This window comes from Mobula hypostoma, chromosome 1 (assembly GCF_963921235.1).
Source record: "Mobula hypostoma chromosome 1, sMobHyp1.1, whole genome shotgun sequence".
NCBI classification, from domain to species: Eukaryota; Metazoa; Chordata; class Chondrichthyes; order Myliobatiformes; family Myliobatidae; genus Mobula; species Mobula hypostoma.
In genome coordinates, this window is record NC_086097.1 from 137412093 (window position 1) to 137438892 (window position 26800).

A 26800-nucleotide genomic window follows, 5' to 3' on the forward strand; every position below is an offset into this window, starting at 1 on the left:
TTCCCTTTTAATTTTATAACTATGAATTGACATTTGTATTGCAGAGATTGATAACATTGTGTTTAGAGCATTTATACAGTGCTGAAACAGTCTTTACACATAGATGAATTAACTTAATGTTTTCCTCTTATATTACAGGGTTCACCATAACAAACAGCAAGAAAAAATATGGGTCCTTTGGATATTTTGAAATAATTGCAAATTGACACATTTTACCTGCTACTGGATATAAGCTCTTATGTTCTACTTCCAGTTTTGAAAACACAATGGCAGGTTTTAAACGTGGATATGATGGAAAAATTGCTGGTCTATATGATTTAGATAAAACATTGGGCAGGGGTCATTTTGCTGTTGTGAAATTAGCACGACATGTTTTCACTGGAGAAAAAGTAGCAGTGAAAGTCATCGATAAAACAAAACTTGACTCTGTTGCTACAGGGCATTTGTTCCAGGAAGTCCGATGCATGAAACTTGTGCAGCATCCCAACATTGTTCGTTTATATGAAGTAATTGACACCCAAACAAAACTTTATCTTATTCTGGAATTGGGAGATGGAGGTGACATGTTTGATTACATCATGAAACATGAAGATGGTCTCAGTGAAGATCAAGCAAAAAAATACTTTGCACAGATAGTACATGCGATATCCTATTGCCATAAACTGCATGTTGTTCACAGAGATTTGAAGCCAGAAAATGTGGTTTTCTTCGAACATCAAGGAATTGTAAAACTTACAGATTTTGGGTTTAGTAACAAGTTTCAGCCTGGAAAGAAGTTAACAACAAGCTGTGGGTCACTTGCATATTCAGCACCAGAAATTCTGCTTGGAGATGAATATGATGCACCTGCAGTAGGTAGGTTCACTCTAAATGTGGGCTTTTAAAGTAAGTTGTTAATTTTGATTTTAAAAGTACTTTAACTGTCAGAAACTGCTTAGACTTGGTTTGGTGGTGCATTTTGTTATTGAAAAGAACTGGGTGAGGAGGGGTAGAAAGAAAAAAATAATCAACTGTTCCATGAAATCTTTTTATTTATCAGATGTGATACAACACCTGTTCTTCCAGCCTTTTACTACCTATAATAAGAAATGGGTAACAATTTAGTACTGGAGAATTGCAGGAAATACTGTGCACTGTGAAAGACAATCAGCCACCCTCCTATACTCCCACACAATGCTACAACTTAGAAATTACTGCAAGCAAGACCTTGTCCATCTCCTCCTTTGAACATTTTAAAATATAATGTGATTAATTAGACGAGAGTGTTTAAAAGTGAAAAGTTGTTCAGGAGTGATGATCCAAAGATATTTGTCTATCCGTATGTCATTAAAATATCATAGATTGGTATGAAAAATAATCAAAATAGTTAGAAGAATGCTGGCTGTTTTTGTATCTGGAGAACTGGAATAAGTGATAGAAACGCTATATCCTATTCAAATCGTATTTGGAGTAACTTTAAGCAGATCTGTTCACCTTGAGGATATATGTATAGATGATACACTATTGATTTCCCGGGATGCTACCTTGATCCCAGGACTAAAATTAAAACAAATAAACAAATTAGATTTGTATTCCATGAAATTTAGGTTTATGTTTGCAAAATATTAAATTTAAACTGTTCGGGTTGTCTGGGGTGCTTGGTTTAAGACTTAGAGCCAGACCTCTCAGTGGTGAAGTTTGGAAGCATTTGACTTGCATGAATTTGCCATTTTAAACTTTTGTGTCAGCATAAATTCATATTAGTACATTTGTTAATTTTAAACAGAAAGAAATAGAGTGCCAAGGCAGGTTATTTAGAATTCGGTCACAGATGTGCTGATCTGGCTTGAGCCTCCTGGCTCTGTATTTCCCAAGTTCCTATCAAAAGACGTGCGGCAAACCACGTACTCCTAACTCTCTGCTTTTGTAATGCGTAGTATTGCTAACTAGTCCTCTCTAGAAAATCTAGATCAAATATCGTCTTCCTCTAAGTATTTTTATCCTTTCTACATTTAAAAAATATTGATCATATACTTTAAGTTTAAATATTTTCCCTGATAAGAAGCTCCAGTCCCCAAAACCTCATTCAATGCAGATAAAAATCTTCTGACTTCCTTTGGACATGAATGTCCCTTGACTTATAAAAGGATCAAAACTGGGTACAGGCTTCTAAATCAAGATCTGTATAAGGTAAGACTTCTTTTTTGTACCTAGTTGTTCCAGTTATACATCTTAACATTATCTGATAATCTGCCTGACTATTGGGAAATCTGAGGAGTTTGGCATCTGGTTGACCAGATGATGTTTGCTGCGCTGCTCATCCACTTGGCAGAATTTGTTCTGCACTTCCTTTAAATTTGCCAGGTTTGTTAGAAACTTTATCACACAACTGTGTTACATTTCTTTATTTTGAAAATAAAAGTGAATCAAAATTATATTGAAATATTAATCAAATAACATCTAATAGTTCGGAAAATCTGCTAATCCAACACACGTCCTGAGCGTGTTAGGTTAATGGAGTTTTATAACTAGGGTAGACTTTGATAAAAGTCCCTTAGTATTTCACATATTTCTCGTGCGCAATCTTGAATAGGCAGTCTCTGGAATTTGGATATCATGCTGTTGCTGCTGTCCAAACTTTCCTACACTGAAGACATCTGTCACACATGGGTCATTCTCCTATTGTATCTAGATCCACTTGAAGACTATTTAATTTGTCTAAGGTACCAAATCCCAAATAGCACTTGTGTATTTATTACCATTTTTCTTCAAGTATCAACATTCAGATACTAGTAATAACAAAGTGGGGGTTCTCTTGGGACTTTAGCAGTGGTCATTTTGCTGTGTGCCTGTGCTGTCTTTGTAATGTTACTGTGATATTACTTAGCAGCTTTATATCATTTTGTCACAGTCATGACACATACTAAACTAGGTTTACCTACCAAAAAAAGTTCAAACACGTTGGAGAATCAGAATGATCTTTTAAGAAAGAGTGGTGTGATTCCAAAATAATTTCTGATCTTTTTTTGTTTATATCTCTTTAATTCTTCCTAGTCCAAAATTTGACTTCTTCCATTGTGTTTTCCTGATGTCTTGTATGTGTTCCAAAATCATACATTTGCATCAAATTAAACTGATGGTTCCTCAAATATAACTATTAGAAGATTCTGTGTTACCTGTAGGAGAGACCAGTCAGAGGGGTGACACAGTGATATGCAAGCAGAAGGCAGTAGCGCTCGGTAGAAACTCTGAACTCAGAAGGATGCAGACTGTACTTTGAGTGGGAGCGGAGGGTCCACTCAAAGTACGTTGATGTTCATCATTAAGAGGACCTGATAATTCCAGCACTAAACTAACTGGTCAAATTCTGAAGGGGAGATCCAACGTAATGGGTTTGTCTGAATCAATATAATTGATAAAGCTACTTCACCAGTCTACTGTGACAGGTAAATCTGTCCAGGTTGAAGTGATAGAAGAGACCACTGTACAATTCTTGAGGAAACAAAGTCCTGTCTTCAAATTAAGTCCACCCTCCATTATTATGAAAATTGATGGATTTGCAGTGGATCCAACTGAAAACATCATGAGGTGCGGTGGACCATATCAGCAGTAGAAATGAAGATCATCATAATTTGTAAATTCATGATGATACCTACAGTCATTCCTCCTGTTTATTACAGTGTTGATAATTAAAGAGCTAACAAGAGGATTGGTTTGCTCCCAGAAAATTTCCATATGTGCTTTAGATTTTACATGGCCATTTGGCTTCAGACATGGACCAAGGTGCTAAACTCAGCAAGCTGCCTTTGCCATGAAGGTAGCATTTCACAAGTGTGGCATGAAGGAACTATGGGAAATTTCATGTCAATGGCCACCAAAGAGACAACAGAACAATGATTAGATGGCTGTGGATTTTGGAGGTTCATAACACTATAATTAACCTGTGGACAATACATCATGAGTTTATTAGGATAGCATCTTATGCCCAGCCATCTTCAGCTACACGGCAAGAACTTTTATTCCATTTATAAAATCCGAAGTGGAGATGAAGTCTGTTCTAGGCTGTTAAAAGAAGGAAAAGCGAAAATTGTATACCTTGCTACATGAATAGTGTTGGAGGATTGGAGGACTGTTAACTGCAGAAAGAGAGGATGGTAAGAAAGCATTAGACAGCAGATTTTTGGGGACAGAATTGCTAAGGTGGGGTCACGTTACCCATAGATTGGCCCTCCATTGTGCCTCAAAAATAAAGTGTATATTGCATTTGACGTAACCAAATGGGTTTCAATTTTTGACATGATCCCACTTAGCAGGCTAGTCAAAAATTAGAAGTCTAAAGGAGAGTGGATGTAGTTGGTGCAAAGTTGTCCCTGTACTAGGAGGCAAACGGTAGTGGTTGGCAAGCATATCTTGTGATTGGAAGGCTGCATCAGTAGGGCTCCAGGGACTTAGTACCCTGTTCCAATTATGGGATATAATTCGAGATTATGTAGGTGGCAGAATAAATACATTTGCAGATGATGAAACAACTGGCTCTGAGCTCTAAACTGCAGGAGGATATAAATGGTTTAGTAAGTTGGGAAGAAATCTTAACAAACTTCATTTAAAACAGAGAAGCAAGGTAGTGCATTAGGGGAGGTGGAAGAAGGCAATGGAAAATGCAATAAATGAAAGAACATGAGTGATACCAAGGAACAGAAGGATATTAGCACGTACATTCACACATCCTAAAGGTAGGAAGATTGGTTAAAAAAAAGTTGTCAAAGTATACAGATGTTTTCTTTTAACAGCCAAAGCCTTGAGTATAGGAGTGGGGAGGTTATGCTCGAGCTATGTACAACACAGGTTGGACCACAGCTTCAGCCCTGAATATATTTCTGATGACCATCACATTGCAGGAAATATGTAATTGCTCTGAAATTTGTGTTGTAGAGATTTACAAAGATATTAACTGACTGAAAGATAGGATAAATTAGGGTTGTTTTCTTTGGAGCAGATGAGGCTGAGCTAAATCTTTATCTCATCCCCTCAATTTTATCCATCTCAATTGATAAATGAGTAAATGGGAAGATCCTATTTCGCTTAACAAAACTAATGCATGGGATTAAGATAATTGATAGATGGAGTCAAGGGGCAATGAGGAAAAGCTTTTTATCTAAAGGTTGGTGGAGGTCTGGAACTGTGCTTGAAAGGATAGTAGAGGCTGAAATTTACACCACACTTTAAATGCACACCAAAGAGCTGTAACCAGCAGATTAATGGATCTGGTGCTGGATGATGCGATTAGACTGGGTAGCACAAACACTGAGTCAGATGAACTCTGATGTAAGTTTGGAGTTTATGAAAATTAGAACATCAGTCATATTTCTGCATAGTTTATTATCTTCTCTGGAATTCCAATTTTCCCTTTTCATTGATAAAAATAGGAAGGGATATTTTCCTTTAGGCTCTAATTTTTTTTGGCCTAGTTACTGTAGTATTCTTGGTTATAATTGGGCAGTACATGTCAGTATGCTTATAGAACCATTCATTTGCTTTTAAATTGCACAGCTTAATTCAGCTTTGGGTAGAATTACTTTATAAAATTCTTTCAAGAGAAGCACAATGTATACCTAATTAGGAATGAGGATAGTGTGATGGTATTGGATTTGCTGACTGCAAACTTCTAACTCAAATGACAACTTCAAGCCCTATTGGATATAAATAGCCACAAGTACTCTCACTAAAGGGAGATTATACTGCAATTACCCAATCTTTAAAGATTAGTTTTCTTCTCTGTTTATTTTGCATAGCAAGTTTAGCTGCCAATATTCACTATTTGAGCTGTTCATTAAAACATAGTTCAATTATTTACAGTGATACATGTTTAAGCAACATTCTTAAAGCACATTTAAAACCCAGAAGGCTTCTATCTTAAACATTTCCAAATTCTGACAGAGAATTTCTATCTTAAATCATTATCTTGAATCTTGAAACATTATGAAACATTTCCAAATTACAAACCATTTCTAAAACATGAACCATTTCCTAAACAAAAAACACCTTGAAAACAAAGCATTACTTAAACATAAAGGGTGAAGGACAAATTATTTCCAAAACACGTTTACAATTCCTATAAACTAAAAATACATACCAATAATGCAGACAAACAGATTGTCTGTTACAGAAACTGAAGTTGGAAGAATGGATTCTCATTCATCCCTTGTTTCTTTCACGATTCTTAATGTTCCTTACCCTATTCCTAATAAGCCTGAACTGCTTTTTACATTCATATGGTTTCTCTCCAACTTGAATGATATCACAAGCATGTGATATTTCTTCAGATATCCTTTTAACACAAATGGTTTAAGAAAATTTTCGGAGACATAGACCTCAGCTTAATGTTCATAGTTCACAATTATTGCTGTAAAGCTAACATAAAACTCCCAACTATAAACACATCAGATATTGATTTGCTAAATGATTTTATCCATCTGTTCTGCAAGCTTCCTTGAACTAAACAGTTTAAGACTCAGCTTATCTGTTTGAAACACCCCAAGTGTGGAGATTCTTGCAGGCTGCCTTAGCACATATTTGGACTGTGCTGATGCAAACAGCACATTTCACTTTGTTTCACTGTTTCGATGTATATGTGACGTGTCTCTCTTCATTTCCTGAGATGTGATTGGAATGTTACATAGATATGTTTTGTTGTGATGAGAGCTTTTGTTCTGTATGACTGGGCTAACTTGTTAAGATGCCATAGGTGTTTCTTACTACGTAACCTGCAAAGGAAAGAATGCTGAACATAGCTTACATAACCTGTTTTCCTTCATTCTGCAAATATTCTTCAAAAGTACTTCTTCCTTGTTTGTAGGACCGCTGTAATTAGTCATGATTTTTGTATGCAGTGTTCAGTTTTAATGCCAAAATGTTTGTTGGTTTAGTCACCTTAATGGCAATGAACACTCCCAAAAATCCTTACTACCACAAGTAATTGGGTGCCATGGTAGTGTAGCGGTTAGCTTGACACTATTAGAGCTCCGGTGCATCAGCATTCTCAATACAGGTCGACCTTCATTAATCTGGCACCATTGGGACCTGAGGAAAAAATACAAAAATTAGAGGTACAATGGAACTTAGGAGTCTTTGTGCAGGGTTCCCTAAAGGTTAACTTGCAGGTTGAGTTGGTGGTAAGGAAGGCAAATGCAATACTAACATCATTTTGAGAGGAGTAGAATATAAGAGCAAGAATATGATGCTGAGGATTTATAAGGAATTGGTCAGATTGTACTTGGAGTATTGTGAGCAACTTTGGGCCCTTTGTATAAGTAAAGATATGATGGTGTTGGAAAGGGTCCAGGGGAGGTTCACGAGAGTGATTCTAAGAATGATAGAGTTAACAAATGAGCGTTTGATGGCTCTCAGCCTGTACTTGTTGGAATTTAGAAGAATGAGGGGGGATCTCATTGAAACCTATCGAATTTTGAAAGGCTTAAATAGAGTGGAAGTAGAGGGGATATTTCCTGTAACAGGTGGGTCTAGGACCAGAGGGCACAGCCTCAGAATAGAGGATTGTCCGTTTAGAATAGAGATGAGGAAGAATTTCTTTAGCCAGAGGGTGGTGAATGTATGGAATTCATTGCCACAGTTGGCTGTGGAGGGCAGGTCATTGAGTATATTTAAAGCGGAGGTTAACAGATTCTTGATTAGTCAGGGCGTCAAAGGATATGGGGAGAAGGCAAGAGAATAGGGTTGAGAGGGACAGTAAATCGGCCATAATGGAATTATGCAGCAGTTTCAATGGGGCCGAAAGGCCTAATTTTGCTCCTATGTCTTATGGGCTTATGGTCAATGTTAGACACTGGCCATTGGTTATCTGTCTTATCCTTCCAACCTACTTAAATAATTGCACCATATTTGCTGTCTTCTGGCCAGTCAGTTCCGTTTTTGGGGCAAGAAAAGGTCTGAAAAGTTAGGGGCTTAGCATTATCTACCCTTGCTTCTCATATCAACCTGCATATAACTCACCAGGCCCTTGGGATTTATTTTTTGCATTGAGTCCATTTTTTTAATATCATTTTCTTCATTCCTTTGACATCTAACCTTCAACTGAGCAAAAAGAATAAAATTATTTTATTCAGTTTTAGAACTGAAAAAAATGTGAACACTTGCAGCAATTAAAAACCTATGGGCAATACAATGAATGCTGACTTAAGTGGGACTAGAGACCATAAATGATTTTTTTCTTAGAAAAGGAATTAAAAATAGTGATGCAATTGTGATGTATACTATTTTTTTCATCATTCCATACTTGATATTGTAAACATTGTGCTGATATTGTCAGGCTTGCACAGGCAGACTCCTTTCATTTTCCGCCCAGCTAACAAGAGTCACTCGCTACTGGATTCCAACTCATCACCTGCAGCCTTTTCAAACCCAGCTCTCATCCACAGTCCTTTGTTTACTCATTGAACCAGCAAACTTCAACCAGTTGCTGCTAACCAGTTACGCCACAACTTCCTGTCCCAGTGCATCTTACACTTTGAGCTCCAGCCATAACTGTATTCTACAGACTGAGCCAAGATTGCCTTCGTCATCTCTCTCCTGACTGGGCATGCTCTGACCTGGGCTCCTGCAAACTGAGATAATAAAACCACCATTTGCAATAAAAATGAGGAATTCACTGCTGAGGTGCACCACGTTTTCGACCATCCAAGAGCAGAATTGGGGTAGCAGATGGGATACCTCACCTGTGTCAAGGCTCACACCTTGACGTCAAGGCTCACACTCAGTGGGGGATTACCATAAGACGTAGGAGCAGAATTAGGCCATTTGGCCCATCGAGCCTGCTCCGCCATTCAGTCATGGCTGATCCTTTCTTCCCTTCCTCCACCCCATTCCCTGGCCTTCTCCCTGTAGCCTTTGATGCCGTGGCCAGTCAAAAGCCTAACAAACCTCCACCTTAAGTACATCCAATGACCTGGCTCCACAGCTGCCTCGGGTAACAAATTCCACAAATTCACCAGCCTCTGGCGAAAGAAATTCCTCTTCCTCTCTGTTTTAAATGGGTATCCCTCTATCTTGAAGCTGTGCCCTCTTGTCCTAGACTTTCCCACCATGGGAAACATCCTTTCCACATCTACTCTGTCTAGGCCTTTCAATGTTCCAAAGGCTTCAATGAGATCCCCCTCTCATCTTGGACCATAGGACCATAAGAGATAGGAGCAGAATTAGGTTATTCAGCCCATCGAGTCTGCTCCGCCATTCCATCATGGTTGATCCTAGATCCTACTCAACCCATACGCCTGCCCTCTCACCTTATCGTTTGATGCCCTGACCGATCAGGAAACTGTAACTTCTGCCTTAATTATAACCGCAGACTTAGCCTGCACTGCAGTCTGTGGCAGAGAATTCCACAGATTCACCACTCCTGGCAAAAAAAATACCTTGCCTCCATCCTAAAAGCTCACCCCTCAATTTTGAGGCTGTGCCCTTTAGTTCTAGATACCTCCACCATAGGAAACATCCTCTCCATGTCCATCCTATCTAGTCGTTTCAACATTCGGTAGGTTTAAATGAGATCCCCACGCATTCTTCTAAATTCCAGTGAGCACAGATCCAAAGCTTCCAAATGCCCCTCAAATGTTAATCACTTCATTCCTGGAATATTCCCTGTGAAACTCCTCAGGACTCTCCCCAATGACAACACATCCTTTCTGAGATATGGGGCCTGAAATTGTTGACAATACTCCAAGTGTCTTATAAAGCCTCAGCATTATCTCCTTGCTTTGCTATTCCATTCCCTTTGAAATAAATGCCAACGTTGCATTTGCCTTCTTTACCAGACTCAACCTGTAAGTTAACCCGGGAGTCTTGCAAGAAGACTGCTAAGTCCCCCTATACCTCTGATGTTTGAACCTTCTCCCTATTTAAATAATAGTCCACACTATTGTTCCTTTTACCAAACTGCATTATTATACATTTCCCAACATCGTATTCCATCTGCCACTTTTTTGCCCATTCCTCCAATTTGTCTACGTCCTGCTGCAATTGCATTGCTTCCTCAGCACTACGTACCTCTCTACCTATCTTCATATTATCCACAAACTTTGCCACAAAGCCTTCAATTCCAATTTCCAAATCATTTAACAACATGAAAAATAATGCCCCCAATACCAGCCCCTGAGGAACACCACTAGTCACTGGCAGCCAACCAGAAAAGGCCTCATTTATTCCCATTTGCTGCCTCCTACCTGTCAGCTATTCCTCTATCCATGCCAGTATCTTTCATTCCTGGAATCATCCTTGTGAATTTCCTCTGAACCGTCTCCAATACCAGCACATCTTTTTTTTAGATAAGGAGCCCAAAACTGTTCACAATATTCAAGGCACCAGTGTGGCCTCACCTTATAAATCCTCAGCATCACGTTCTTGCTCTTATATTTTAGAACTCTTGAAATGAATGCTAACATTTCATTTACCTTCCTCACCACCAAATCAACCTGCAAGTTAATCTTCAGGGTGTTCTGCACAAGGACTCCCAAGTCCCTTTGCATCTCAGACTTTGGGATTTTCTCCCCATTCAGCAAATGGTCTGCACATTCATTTCTACTACCAAAGTGGATGACCATGAATTTTCCAACATTGTATTTCATTTGCCACTTTCTTGCCCATTCTCCTATTCTGTCTTAGTCCTTCTGCAGCCTTCCTGTTCCCTCAACACTCTGCCCCTCCACTAATCTCCATATCATCTGTAAACTTGGCAACAGAGCCATCTATTCCATTATCTATATCATTGATATACAGCATAAGAAGAAACGGTCCCAACACCGACTGCTGTGGAACACCACTAGTCACTGGCAGCCAACCAGAAAAGGATCATTTTATTCCCACCTCGCTACCTCTTGGTATGCAGCCTCATGTGACACTTTTTCAAAGGCCTTCTGAAAATACATATATACAACATCCACTGCATCCCCTTTATCCTACTTGCAGTTTCCTCAAAGAATTCCAACAGGTTCATTAGGCAAGATTTTCCCTTAAGGAAACCATGCTGATATTCCACCACGGAATTGAGGACCCTCACACTCACTGCTGGATTACACTGTGGAATTTGGAACCTTCGTGGTGGAGTGCAGCTGGAAAGCAGAAGCGCTGCTGGTTTATTACCATCACAACCTCTCAGAGCACTTGAAAGACAAGCTGTCTACCCTCGAGATGCCGGCCGACCTCAAAAGCTTTCTCTTTCTGGCCCTCTGAATTGACAAGTCTTATGGAACAACCCTCCAGATCATTATCTAGACCACCAGTTCCATTCCCAGAACCATTTCAGGCTGCAGGACCCTTATCATCAACACCTCCGGAACCCATGCACTTAGGGAGAGCTCCCTTAACTCCCCAAGAGCATGAGCTCCAATCATCCACACATCAAGGGCCCACTGTTTCATGGAAAATGGCACCACCAGGTAGAGATGACGAGCCTTCTATCTGGTAGGCTCCCCCAGCCCTCTTGTTATAGCACGATGCTCCCCCTCCCCCTCCCGCCCATCCGTCCTCCACACCACAACAGCTCTACACATACAGGAGGCTCTGGTGGATTCCATTGTAGCAGGTAACTTTCTAGACTCTGCGCACCTTGGACTCCCTACTGAGCCAATTCTCTCTTCTGCATCTAAGCCATTGATGGACATCCCTGGGGTTTGGAATGGTCAGGGTGTGCACTCAGCCGTGCTTCCGAGGAGCTTAAGAGACACTTCACCGCAGCTCTCATTATCTGCTGTCTGAATCCCTTTGGCTTTTTGTGGCAGATGTGGATGAATCTGTAGTGAGTGCTAGTGGCCATCCTTTACCAGTGAGGACCAGATGGGCAGACACACCCTTGTGCCTTTATGTGCAAGTTCAACTTTACATGTGTGCTGTTGTGGAGTAGGAGAATGGAAACTACTCTCCATTAAATAGGCATTGGAGGAAATGAGACATTGACTCATAGGTAACATCGAGCCCTTCCTGATCTGGACTGACCACCAGAACCTCATATTCATACAACAGACCCACCAACTCAACCCATATCAGGCTCGCTGGGCCCTCTTCAAGTAATTCAACCTCACCTTCTCCTATCATCCTAGTTCCAGGAACAAGACTCCCTATCAGAACAGTTCAATCTAGCTGAAATGGAGATCAACCCTCTGCCATCATTCCATCCTCGCAGATCTTCATCCCAATCATCTAGGATCTTGAGAACCAGATCTGCCAGGCCCTAGAGCATGAACCTGCTGTGGTCAACACACTTGACAGCTGCATGTACGTGCTGAAGACTATGTGTTCTGAGGCACTCCAGTGGGCCAACTCCTCACCAGCCATCTGGGTTCATGACGAATTCTGGCCCATCATGATTGCAGATGTAGGCCAGCTTATCTCAGCCTGACATCAATGTACCCAGTCTAGTTCCTCCAACCAGCAACCCTCTGGGCTCCTATGGTCCCTACCAATCCCCTGACACCCATGGTCCCACATCGCTATCGATTTCAACCCAGGTTTGCCACCTTTCGATGTGGCCACAGTAATCATGAGTGGTGGACTGGTTCTCCAAGGCGGCCCACATCATCGCTCTCTCCAAAGTTCTGTCAGCCACTGAGGCAGCAAACCTAGTTCTTCAACATGTAGTTCGCCTCCACGGTTTCCCTCAGGACATTGTGTCGCACCAGGGCCCACAATTTGTCTCCCATTTCCAGCAAGCCTTCTGCTCCCTCCTTCGCACCTCAGTTGAGTTTGTCTTCTGCTGATCATCTGCAGACAAATGGTTAGTCAGAAAGAGCCAATCATCAAGTGGAGAAATTTCTGCAATGCTTCATCGCCCCTAACCCTTTCATATGGAAGAATTATCTGCTCTGAGCTGAACTGTCATACAGTCTACACACCTCTTCTGCCATAGGTATCTCAGCCTTTGAAGTGCTTCATTGCTACCAACACCCATTGTTCCCCATGGAGGAGCCATAGGTGGAGGTCCTGTCCACCAGGGCCCTGGTTTGCTGATGTCAGAATGCTTGGAAGAGGGCATGGAGGGCCATCCCAGTTGCCAACCAAGCCAACTGCCACCATTCTAATTGCTGTCAGCACTCAACCAGACTACTCCGGCCTGGGGACCATGTCTGACTGTCCATCCAAGATTTGTCCCTTCACACTGACTCCCACAAGCACTCAATCTGGTTCATTGGTTCCTCTAAGATTACCTATTGTATCAACCCAGTCTCTTACCATCTCCAGCTGCCACTATCCCTCAGGATGACATGTACCTTCCATGTGTCCTGCCTCAAGCCTATTGTCCATGGACCTCTCAACCCACCTGAGCCACCACCTCTAGAGCCAAGGATGGTGGAAGGTGATCCAGTATACACAGTTTTTTAGTTGATGAATTCGTGCAGTTGTGGCCAGGGAGTGTAGTATCTGGTCGACTGGGAAGGGTACGGTCCAGAGGAGAGGTCTGGTGCTCTTTATTTTGGATCCATCACTCATTCAGGAGTTCCACCAGACCCATCCAGATCATCTTAGGTTGTCAGGTGCCAGCTGCAGGAGGGAGAGTCCTGTCAGGCTTGCACAGGCAGACACCTTCCAGTCTCCACCCAGCTAACAGGAGTCACCTGCCACTCATTTCCAATGCATCACCTCAGCCTATTTAAACCCAGCTCTCATCCACTGTCCTTTGTTCACTCAGTGATTCAGCCAACCTCAACCAGTTGCTACTAGCCTTTAGTTACCTCATTGCCTTGTCATGTTAAGAATCTGTTCTTGTGGCTCCCCAGAGCTTGTTATTTTGTAGTTTATTAGTGAAGTATTATTTACTGTTTAAATCATCTATACTACTCTGCTTTTGGGTCAAGCATCCTCTACATTTCTTCATAGATATGTCTATATGTCTATCTTGGGAAAACTCCAAGACTACAATCTGTTTGCCATTTTCATGGTAGTACGTGATGTATTTTGAAATACAGTACACCACCTGTATATACTTTTCCATGCAAATAAATACTAAAATTAAGAAGCTTCAATTCATTCTATTACATTATGAATTTATTTTTAATGCATCCACTGCCTTTGCATATTATCTTGTCTGCCTTAATGCTCTTCATAGAGTGAGGCAATTTTTTTGTACACTAAATATTTGTATCTTTTTTAAAAATTCTTTTGAGCCACTTAAACTCATTGAGTTAGAAAACTGTCCTTTTGTTTTTGTGTAAAGCATAAATTTCAGTGGCAACTTGGTCATGTTCTCCACTGTTTAATTCCTGGAAGTCAATAGAGCTGGTCTGTTTATTAGTTTCCTGCCCTACTTTAGAATGTCTCAGTTGGATGTTTTTTATCCTCGTGACATTCAAAGATCTTTACAGAATCAGGTTTAATATTTCTTTGATGTTTCAAAATGGCACTGAGGACATTGATTTCAGTCTTCCTCAATGCTTTAATCGACAGGATCAGTGAGAAATGGTGTTGATGAAGGGCTCGTGCCCCAGGCTTCATGGCCTCCAGGATGCGTGCTTAGCTTGAAACTTCACCGGACTCCCTCGGAGACAGCAAAGCGCCAGATTGCTCAATCAGCCCAAAAGCACACCAGCAAGATATAGATCACAAGCTCATAACAGTAGCAGAACCACATTTTAAAGAAAAAGATGAAGTAAACGAAGTGAAAGAAGTAGTTTCATGAACTGTCTGAAGGATGTTGCCCCTGATTGTATTGTTCGCTGGTGTCATTTTCTTCCAAAAGATTCCGGATTCTCACATCAGTCTCTTTCATTCTCCTCCCCCCCCCCGCCCCTTTCCCTTCTCACCTGGACACACCTATTTCCCACCAGCTGCTGCTCCCCCCTTCTTCCTGCTTAGTTCTCAATCCTGATGAAGGGTCGTGGCCCAAAATATTGACTGTTGATTTCCCTTCAAAGAAGCTGCCTGATCTGCTGAATTCCTCCAGAATTTTGTGTGTGTTGCAGGAGTCTTGAATTATTTTTGCACATTGAACATCCGAAAGGAGTTTCAGATTGATACTTCTCAACTGCGTCAATGTGCTCACTGATGCTACGCATTTAGATATATAGTCAGAATTTAACAGTGTCTTTCTGGGATGTAATACTGCAGAACTGAACCAAGTGGATTAATAAAGAGCATTCTTAACTGGTGCTTTATTACTGAAGAGTGCCTTCATTGGTAGTGTGATGATGCAATCTATTTACTAAGCAAATACGATTGCTTCTTGTGTATCAAGGATGAGATTGCTATCTAGTTGAAATGATACTTTAGATTAGTGGTACTCGACCATTTTCTACTCATGGCCCACCTGTGACTTTTACTTGTGTGGGCCCCACCCTCCATCGTCTACATTAATTGCAGGTTTTTAAAAATTTATTTATTTATTTATTGAGATACAGCGTGGAGTAAGTAAGCCCTTTCCGCCCTTAGAGCTGCGTCATCCAGCAGTTCCTCTGGTTTAATCCTAGCCTAATCATGGGACAATTTACAATGGTCACTTAACATATCAACTGTTATGTTTTTGGACTATAGGAGGAAACCAGAGCACTCAGAGGAGACCCACAATCACTGGGAGAATGTACAAATTCCTTACAGGCAGCGGGGGAAATTGAACCCAGATCGCCCGTACAGTAAAGCGCTGTGCTAACCACTACATTACCATGTTGCCTGTTTTTTTTGGTCAACTGTACTAATTATTCTAATATACAGTCAATAATTATGTTTTTGGATCACTTTTGGCGCAGGTGTGACCTGTACAAAAAGGACGGGTTACACTTGAATCCTAGGGGGACCAATATCCTGGCGGGGAGATTTGCGAGGGCTACTGAGGTGACTTTAAACTAGAGTGGTTGGGGGGTGGGAATCAAATTCAAGAGACTAGGAGGTAAGAGGTTAGTTCACAACAGGGGGATGGGAACCAGTGCAGAGAGACAGAGGGGTGTAAAATGAGGGTAGAAGCAAAAAGTAGTAAGGTGAAAAGTAAAAATGGCAGGCCGGCAAATCCAGGGCACAAATCAAAAAGGGCCACTTTTCAACATAATTGTATAAGGGTTAACGGTGTTGTAAAAACGAGCCTGAAGGCTTTGTGTGTCAATGCAAGGAGCATTCGTAACAAGGTGGATGAATTAAAAGTGCAGATTATTATTAATGAATATGATATAGTTGGGATCACAGAGACATGGCTCCAGGGTGACCAAGGCTGGGAGCTTAACATTCAAGGATATTCAATATTCAGGAGGGATAGACATGAAAGAAAAGGAGGTGGGGTAGCATTGCTGGTTAGAGAGGAGATTAACACAATAGAAAGGAAGGACGTTAGCCGGGAGGATGTGGAATCGATATGGGTAGAGCTGCATAACACTAAGGGGCAGAAAACGCTGGTGGGAGTTGTGTACAGACCACCTAACAATAGTAGTGAGGTTGGGGATGGTATTAAACAGGAAATTAGAAATGTGTTCAATAAAGGAACAGCAGTTATAATGGGTGACTTCAATCTACATATAGATTGGTTGAACCAAATTGGTAAGGGTGCTGAGGAAGAAGATTTCTTGGAATGTATATGGGATGGTTTTTTGAACCACCATGTCGAGGACTGGGTATTGAGCAATGAGGAAGGGTTAATTAGCAATCTTGTCGTGAGAGGCCCCTTGGGTAAGAGTGACGATAATATGGTGGAATTCTTCATTAAGATGGAGAGTGACATAGTTAATTCAGAAACAAATGTTCTGAACTTAAAGAAGGGTAACTTTGAAGGTATGAGACGTGAATTAGCTAAGATAGACTAGCAAATGACACTTAAAGGGTTGACGGTGGATATACAATGGCAAGCATTTAAAGATCACATGGATGAACTACAACAATTGTTCATCCCAGTTTGGCAAAAGAATACATCAAGGAAGGTAGTGTACCCATGGCTGCAAGGGAATTAGGGGTAGTATCAATTCCAAAGAAGAAGCATACAAATTAGCCAGAAAAAGTGGCTCACCTGAGGACTGGGAGAAATTCAGAGTCCAGCAGAGGAGGACAAAGGGCTTAATTAGGAAGGGGAAAAAGCATTATGAGAGAAAACTGGCAGGGAACATAAAAACTGACTGTAAAAGCTTTTACAGATATGTGAAAAGAAGAAGATTGGTTAAGACAAATGTAGGTCCCCTACAGACAGAAACAGGTGAATTGATTATGGGGAGCAAGGACATGGCTGACCAATTGAATAACTACTTTGGTTCTGTCTTCACTAAGGAGGACATAAATAATCTTCCAGAAATAGTAGGGGACAGAGGGTCCAGTGAGATGGAGGAACTGAGGGAAATACATATTAGTAGGGAAGTGGTGTTAGGTAAATTGAAGGGATTAAAGGCAGATAAATCCCCAGGGCCAGATGGTCTGCATCCCAGAGTGCTTAAGGAAGTAGCCCAAGAAATAGTGGATGCATTAGTGATAATTTTTCAAAATTCTTTAGATTCTGGACTAGTTCCTGAGGATTGGAGGGTGGCTAATGTAACCCCACTTTTTAAAAAAGGAGGGAGAGAGAAACAGGGGAATTATAGACCGATTAGCCTAACATCGGTGGTGGGAAAGATGCTAGAGTCAGTTATCAAAGATGTGATAACAGCACATTTGGAAAGCGGTGAAATCATCGGACAAAGTCAGCATTGATTTGTGAAAGGAAAATCATGTCTGGAGAATCTCATAGAATTTTTTGAGGATGTAACTAGTAGAGTGGATAGGGGAGAACCAGTGGATGTGGTATATTTGGATTTTCAAAAGGCTTTTGACAAGGTCCCACACAGGAGATTAGTGTGCAAACTTAAAGCACACAGTATTGGGAGTAAGGTATTGATGTAGATAGAGAATTGGTTGGCAGACAGGAAGCAAAGAGTGGGAATAAACGGAACCTTTTCAGAATGGCAGGCAGTGACTAGTGGGGTACCGCAAGGCTCAGTGCTGGGACCCCAGTTGTTTACGATATATATTAATGACTTAGATGAGGGAATTAAATGCGGCATCTCCAAGTTTGCGGATGACACAAAGCTGGGCGGCAGTGTTAGCTGTGAGGAGGATGCAGGGTGACTTGGATAGGTTAGGTGAGTGGGCATATTCATGGCAGATGCAATTTAATGTGGATAAATGTGAGGTTATCCACTTTGGTGGCAAAAACAGGAAAACAGATTATTATCTGAATGGTGGCCAATTAGGAAAAGGGGAGGTGCAACGAGACCTGGGTGTCATTATACACCAGCCATTGAAAGTGGGCATGCAGGTACAGCAGGCAGTGAAAAAGGCGAATGGTATGCTGGCATTCATAGCAAGAGGATTCGAGTACAGGAGCAGGGAGGTACTACTGCAGTTGTACAAGGCCTTGGTGAGACCACACCTGGAGTATTGTGTGCAGTTTTGGTCCCCTAATCTGAGGAAAGACATCCTTGCCATAGAGGGAGTACAAAGAAGGTTCACCAGATTGATTCCTGGGATGGCAGGACTTTCATATGATGAAAGACTGGATGAACTAGGCTTATACTCACTGGAATTTAGAAGATTGAGGGGGGATCTGATTGAAACATATAAAATCCTAAAGGGATTGGACAGGCTAGATGCAGGAAGATTGTTCCCGATGTTGGGGAAGTCCAGAACGAGGGGTCACAGTTTGAGGATAAAGGGGAAGCCTTCTAGGACTGAGATGAGGAAAAACTTCTTCACACAGGGAGTGGTGAATCTGTGGAATTCTCTGCCACAGGAAACAGTTGAGGCCGGTTCATTGGCTATATCTAAGAGGGAGTTAGATTATGGTCCTTGTGGCTGAAGGGATCAGGGGGTATGGAGAGAAGGCTGGTACAGGGTTCTGAGTTGGATGATCAGCCATGATCATACTGAATGGCGGTGCAGGCTCGAAGGGCAGAATGGCCTACTCCTGCACCTATTTTCTTTGTTTTCTATGTTTCTATGTTTTACAGATTATAGGTATTGTATGTTAAAAATGAAAACTTATATAGGCATCCGTTAGTCGCGTGAGACCGTGGATTTGCGCCTTGGAAGGTTTCCAGGGCAAGCCTGGGCAAGGTTGTATGGAAGACCGGCGGTTGCCCATGTTGCAAGTTTCCCCCCTCCACGCCATCGATGTTGTCCAAGGGAAGGGCATTAGGACCCATTCAGCTTGGCACTGGTGTCGTCGCAGAGCAATGTGTGGTTGAGTGCCTTGCTCAAGGAGACAACACGCTGCCTCAGCCAAGGCTTGAACTAGCGACCTTCAGAACACTAAACGAACGCCTTAACCATTTGGCCACGCGCCTAAAAATGAAAACTAAAACTATTTCAAAGCTCTGAATAGGATACTCTATTTATAATAATATTCTTCTAACCAGCAACAAAAAAAGCACAAAATATTGTTTATTTGGTTAATTCGTGAGATCTTTGTGTCTGATGGCATAATAGTGAGTTTTTTGAATATCTGTTTGCAACTTGGTTAAAGATAATTGAGGATCACCTTTTTTTACAACCTTAAGACGGTTATGAGCTCTTGATAGCAGGTGAAGAACTTGGCTGAAACCACATTTAATTAGATAATAGGTGGGAATTCCAATTAAAAACAACTTTGCTTTCTCCCAGAGTTACATAGAAACATACAAAACCTACAGCACAATACAGGCCCTTCAGCCCACAAAGTTGTGCCGAAAATGTCCCTACCTTAGAAACTACTAGGGTTACCCAGAGCCCTCTATTTCTCTAAGCTCCATGTACCTATCCAAAGTCTCTTAAAAAACCCTATCATATCCGCCTCCACCACCGTTGCCGACAGCCCATTCCACGCACTCACCAGTCTCTGCGTAAAAAAAAAAACACTTACCCCTGACATCTCCTCTGTACCTACTCCCAAGCACCTTAAACCTGTGCCCTCTTATGGCAGCCATTTCAGCCCTGGGAAAGAGCCTCTGACTATTCACACGATCAATGCCTCTCATCATCTTATACACCTCTATCAGGTCACCTCTCATCTTCCGTCACTCCAAGTTGTGGAAACTTATTTTGGATATCACTAGTTATTTAGAAATATTGCTTGCTGCGTTTGAATTTTGCTTAATCTGTTATATTCACTCTGCAGCTCAATAGAACATTCTTGCAATGTGGTGTCAACATCATTCACATTCACCTAGGATAGATCCGAAATATGTATCTCCAGCTGGTCTCTGAACCAAAATTCCATATCATTGTGCACTTATATTAAGAATGGCTAATGAAAGAAATTGCTAGACTCGTGGCATCCAATAATGCTGCTGAGAAGTTTTTTTTTCCCTAAGTGGTGGTAGCCTCTTTGCATAATCTGAGATTGTAGTTTTTTTCCCTTGTAACTGTTTGTTTAATAAATTCAGTTTTTCAAATATAATCAATATGTTCAATAAAGACGTGAAAAGTACAGTTGTTTGTGTATTATAGTTTAAGCAAATGGTGTTTGTGTATTATTATGACTTAGATGACAATCAGACCATATTTTATGAGTAATTAATGCAAAAAAAAACAGGTAACTGCAAAGAGTTCACAAACTTTTTCTTGCAATTGAGTGGTGCTAGAAAGTTTATGAACCCTGTAGAATTTTCTCTATTTCTGCGTAAATATGACCTAAGATGTGATCAGATCTTTATAAGTTTTAAAACTAAATAAAGAGAACCCAATTAAATAAATAACACAAAAATATTATACTTGTTCATGTATTTATCGAAAAAAATTCCAATACTCTATGTATTTGTTGGAAAACATACGTGAACATTTGCTTTCAGTAAAGCCTGATTTATACTTCTGCATCAATGCAATGTAAAAAGTACTGCATCGCCGCAAAGCCAACGCAGATCCCTACGCCAGAGCCTGCGTTGCAGCGATGCACATCTCTCCCAAAATGTAACCGTGCGTCGCGGCAACGCAGAACGCAACAGTTGTGATTGGTCCGCTTGGTAGCATCGCATTTCATCCTACGCTGCAGTAGCTTCCCATTGGGCGACTGAAGGGCAGGGAAGGAACTCTGGCTGCAATGATAAAGCTTTACAGACCTCCGAAATTACGGAGGACACATTTCGCTTTTACGAAAAATGCTCACTTCTTGTTTACCCCGAGGAAGACTACCATGACCATGAAGCCTTGCGCGGGCAGGTGTGTGCGCATGTGTGACGTGCGCGAATTGCAGAGTGATGCAGGCATACCAACGCACAAGTATAAGTGCTCACAACGCGCATAAGTCACTTGCGTAGGTTACGGCGTCAAGTTAACGCAGAAGTATAACACAGGCTTAACTGGTGTGACCCACTTTTACAGCAATAAATTTAACCAAACATTTCCAGTAACTGTTGATCAATCCTGCACATTGGCTTGGAGAAATTTTACGCCATTCCCCCTTACAAAACTGCTTCAACTCTGGGATATTGGTAGGCTTCCTTGCATGAACTGCTTACTTCAGGTCCTTTCACAACATTTCTATCGGATTAAGTTCAGGACTTTGACACGGGATTTTCTTCTTTTTAAACCATTGTTGTTGATTCACTCTGTGTTTTCGGATCATTGTCTTGTTGCATTATCCAACTTCTATTGAGCTTCAAGTGATGGACTGCTACCCTGACATTCTCCTGTAGTGTCTTGATACAATTTTATCTCAACGATTGCAATCTGTCCAGGCCCTGAGGCAGCAAAGCAGCCCCAAACCATGAATCTCCTTCCACCACTCTTCACAGCTAGAATGAGGTTTTTGGGGTTTGTGGGCAGTGCCCTTTTCCCTCCAAACATATTGGTATGCAATTCTGCAAAAAAATGTTCAACTTTTGTCTCATCTGTCCACAGAATATTGTCCCGAAAGCGTTGTAGAACATCTAGATGGTCTTGTAAACTTGAGACTTGCAGCAATGTTTTTTTTGGAGAGCTGTGGTTTCCTCCTTGTTGTCCTTCCATGAACATTATTCCTGTTCAGTGTTTTTTCTTATAGTGGACACATGAACGGAGACTTTAGCAAGTTTTAGAGATTTCTGCAGGTCTTTTGCTATTACCCTTGGGTTCTTTTTCACCTCCTTCAGCATTGCACATTGTGCTCCTGGTGTGATCTTTGTAGGATGCCCACTCCTAGGGAGAGTAGCAACAATACTGAATTTCTTCCATTTGTAGACAGTTTCTCTTGCTGTGGACTGAAGCGCACTCAGGTCTTTTGGAAATGCTTTTGTAGCCTTTTCCATCTTCATGCTTCTCTACAATTCTTCTAAGGTCCTCTGAAAGTTGTCTTGATCGGGGCATGGTACACATAAACAGATCTTTATTGAGAAGAACAGGCTCTGGCAGTAACCTTTGAGTGTCTTTTTTATAGGGTGGGGCACCCTTACAACCCACACCTCCAATCTCATCTCATTGATTAGAACACCTGACTCCAAATAGCTTTTGTAGAAAGCATCACCCCAGAGGTTCACATATTTTTCCCAACTGAAACATTTAATATTGGATCATTTTTGTCAATAAATGAGCAAGTGTAATGTTTGCTGTGTTATTTATTTAATTAGGTTCTCTTTATTCAGTTTTAGGACTTGCATGAAGATCTGATCTCATTTATGCAGAAATGGAGAAAATTCTACAGGGTTCACAGTCTTTCTAGCACCAATGTATAAACAGTAGCAACAATACAATTGTGTGAATAGGTACTACAGAAAATTAGTAAACACTGAAGAATTATAATAAGTATAATCTCAAGTGAAAGGTATTAGTATTGAATATACATGTAAAAATAAAACCAGCTTATTAGATAGTTTTTAAAAAATAATTTAATTTTTAGGCAAATATTTTTAAAAATACTATTATATATGCCGATTCTATGTGGCAATAAAGAGTGTATACTCACCAAGGAAAGCGAATTGAACTTCCTTTCAAGCTAAAGTATCAGAAATTTAATGGAAGCTGTAGTGTAAATAGTGATGCAGTGGTACATTCACGCATTCACGCCTCTACAGTTTAGCCATTTCTGGCAGATGACCTCACTGCAGTAACTACAGGCTTCTTGTCGCATTTAACACGCATGGGTCAGTGGAAGATAAACAGAACCAGCCTCCTGCTGCATATTCACTGATTGGCCTTGCTGGAGACAGCCCTGCCCCGTCTTCAGTTTGTTTGTGATACTTGTAATGGTTTTAATTAGATTACCACAACATGGGCCATCCCAGGCTTTCCATATTGATCCCCTTCTGATAAGGGTCTTGATAAGGAAAACATGGCAACTTCTGACAGTCTTTCAGTCGGAATTAGATGTGGACGGTTCCTATTAACATGTAATTATCCATAGCAAAGTAATCATAATCACTGGTTCATGGCACACATTATCGGGGTGTCCTACCGGGTTGCACTCGCCTCTCATGATCAGTGATTTTGGGGGTGGATGTGAAATGGCGCTCTGCAGGGTGTGAATTGTGATCTGTGTATGGTCAAGCTTGAGCAGAGATTATGCCTGTCACCTCTTCCTACACACACACACACACACACACACACACACACACACACACACCCACCACCACCAGTCTACACCTGTTTTGTTGGCTCATTTGCATCATCTAGCATATTTTCCCATTCACTTCATTCAGGGTTCCAATTAAATTACATACATATATTAATTTCTTTTATTTATTTATATATTTTAGTAATATGTGTTAAAACAGTAAACTTACCGTGGCCCATTCAGAAATTTCTGTGGCTCCCAGTTTCTTTATTTACTTGTGGCTCTTACAAAATCCAGCATGGCACCCTAGGGGGCCATATGGCCCATGTTGAGAATCACTGTTTTAGATGTTTCTTGTGGAGGTTTTGCAGTGACTAGTCTAATATACAGATCGTGAAGAAAATCATAATGATAGTCTATGCCAATAAGAAATGGATGGTTGGACTTTCTATGAAACCCCTAATTAAATCTTGTTTCTTAGTCTATTATTTCCTTGTAGAGGTATCAGTCAAATCTCATTTCTTAGAACTTTACAGTCAGTATTACTGTAAAGCACAATTACCTGTCATAACACATCTAGGAAATTAACATTCAACTAACTGATTCCCTAAGTGTCATTGTCACAGGAGTAACAAAAAAAAGTATCAAAGGAATAAGTGAACAAAGATATTCAAGAATAAAATTATTGTTTCGTGTATCATAAAACTGATTATTCTGAACCTTCTTAGTTTTAGGTTCAGATCCTCCTTAGTTTTGGGTACATGCTTTTATTTGAAATGATTGAAATGTAAGCTTCAATGTTGGGATTCCATGAGTTCTAGAAGGATTTGTTGATGATGATCAGGTTTTTGAAATCAATATAATTTTGTAGACTTTGCCCCTAAATAATATTTAGTAATTATGCATCTTCGCTGTGGATGAAATTTTATAGAAAAAGAATGTCCATAATTTCCCATGAGGAGAAGGGGATACTATATGGTTACTTTTACTGCTACTGCAATGCAGTCTCCTCATTCCTACTGATGTGAAGATTATAGAATAGTAATAATTAGATGTGAATCAGATCGTGAGTGAATTGCAAAACTTAATCAATCTGTGCAAATTAGCTCAAATGTTGAAATCAAAACCTCAAGGGAATAACAAAATGTGCGTATTGCTATTTTCTCTTGTATGTTGGAGGAACATGGAACAGGAAGGGAGCAGTCCAGTTGTATGATAGACCTTCAGGGCTGTTTCTGCTATAGGTAGAGGGAGCAATTATTCTGAATAAATTTTTCTCATCTTTAACAGTAACCAGGGGAGGGAACGTCAACTCAGACCACGAGAGGCCTGCGTCGGGCATTTTCATGCCTTACAAGGTGCAGATTGGAAGTCTATGTGGGGCGTCACTCCTCACACAGAATCTAACAGTAACCAAATCTATGATAAAGATTAAGAACTTATTTTAAATGGGAATAGTCACTTTTACTGCCAGTTAAAGTTTTCAATGTTTGGATTGATAATAGAATGGAGTAACTTTAGAATATCCACTTAGGCAAGTATTGCACAAATCAAAGCACATACTTCTTCCGAAAGACCAAATACTTTCTAAATGCAGGTTTACAGTTTGAGCTATTAGAAACTATTAAGTCTTTTTCATGCTTATCTTTGCAGATATCTGGAGCCTGGGTGTTATTCTTTTCATGTTGGTATGTGGGCAGCCTCCATTTCAAGAGGCAAATGACAGTGAGACTCTCACCATGATTATGGACTGCAAGTACACAGTGCCTGCCCATGTCTCCAAAGAATGCAAGGAGTAAGTCATTGATATGCTATAATGTATGTTGTCATAGCATGAATTACTTCTAACCTGATTGATGGTTTAGGAAATGCTATTTACATTAAATAGGCTACATACGTTAAGGATCAATTAAAAAAACTTAAAATTTGTGCTTTGAAGCGTTTATAAAATCCATTGCAAGATTTTCTATAATGTAAGGTTTCTTGTGAATATAACTACATGTTCCCCCGCTATCCGAAAGTAGAGTGTTCCTATGAAACCATTCATGGGCTGGCTGGTGGCGCAACGACATCGGCGCCGGACCCGGGAGCGGAGGTTCTCGGGTTTGAAACTAGTCGGGTCCGCCCCCGAGTACACTTTCCATCCATGCCAGGTTGAGTGTCGAGATCGCAACTCGACCTCATAAAATAAAGGGAAAAATACTGTGAAAATGCCTGTTTGAGGAGTGGTGCGTCACACTGTCTCTCTCTCGCTCCGCGCCTTGTAAAAAGCCATGAAAAAGACATCATCATGGACGCATGCACGGACACGGAAACGCACACACACGCACACTGGCACGCACGCAGGCACATGCCAAAAAAAAGGAAAGAAAGAAACCATTTGTAAGCTGAAATGGCGTAAAGTGAAGCAGCAATTACCATTAATTTATATGGGAAAAATTTCTGAGCGTTCCCAGACCCAAAAAATAACCTACCAAAATCATACCAAATAACATATAAAACCTAAAATAACACTAACATATAGTAAAAGCAGAAATGATATGATAAATGCACAGCCTATTATCTACTTTATACGTAGAAATAATATATGTACAGTGTAGTTTCACTTACCAGAATCGGGAAGATTTAGCCAAAACCGATTTGTAGAACATGCATGCACACACACCTGCCGCACAAGGCTTCACGGTCATGGTAGTCTTTCTCGGGGTAAACACAAGTTTAAAGCGGGCGCCTTTTTTCATAAAAGCGAAAATCCTCCGGATTTCTTTCAGTTAGTGAAAACAAGTACTAATGTAGGTCTTTCGTAAAAGTGAAGTGGCGTAAAACGAACTTTTGTAAAGTGGGGGACACCTGTATTGTGTTGCTATCAATTGTATTTTTCTACAGCTGTTTTGTAAATATTTAATACTAATAAATATTATAAATATATTTAATAAGGCTTTACATTTAAAACAGCTACTTGACGGACTAACAGTGGAACTTGATTAAAAAGATTCCAAAATAATTAGGAAAATTTAAGGTGATGTATTGTAAATAAATATCCCTTCCAAAACTGTTACTTTTCATTTCCATGTATAAATGTGGGCTGACTACAAGTTGCTAATTTGAAAATGGTTTGTATCTGTCCAGGTTTTAGTTGGACTTGTGGTTAAGATGCTTAATATATGGTGGTGATTAAAACTTAGAACTCAGTTTTTCCTGGGCACTCCTCACATCAATTTTCCACTCTAAATGCATAGCTAGGTAGGATCATAAAGAGAGTTTTTGGCACATTGGCCTTCATAAATCAAAATATTGAGTACAGGAGTTGAGATGTTATGATGAAGTTGTATAAGACATTCATTGTCGTTGTTGCTACCAATAATCAGGCCTAATTTG

The 26800-nt window shown here is 40.5% G+C and overlaps 1 protein-coding gene across 1 annotated transcript in view; it reads left to right on the forward strand.

The window, feature by feature from the left end:
* snrka (SNF related kinase a) overlaps window positions 1–26800 on the forward strand; it is a 45945-nt gene that overhangs the window by 8290 nt on the left and 10855 nt on the right. The window contains exons 2-3 of the mRNA XM_063056599.1: window positions 139–855; window positions 25076–25217. Coding sequence (XP_062912669.1) covers window positions 267–855; window positions 25076–25217 — 731 coding nt within the window. The 5' untranslated portion in view covers window positions 139–266. The remainder of the gene's footprint in view (window positions 1–138; window positions 856–25075; window positions 25218–26800) is intronic.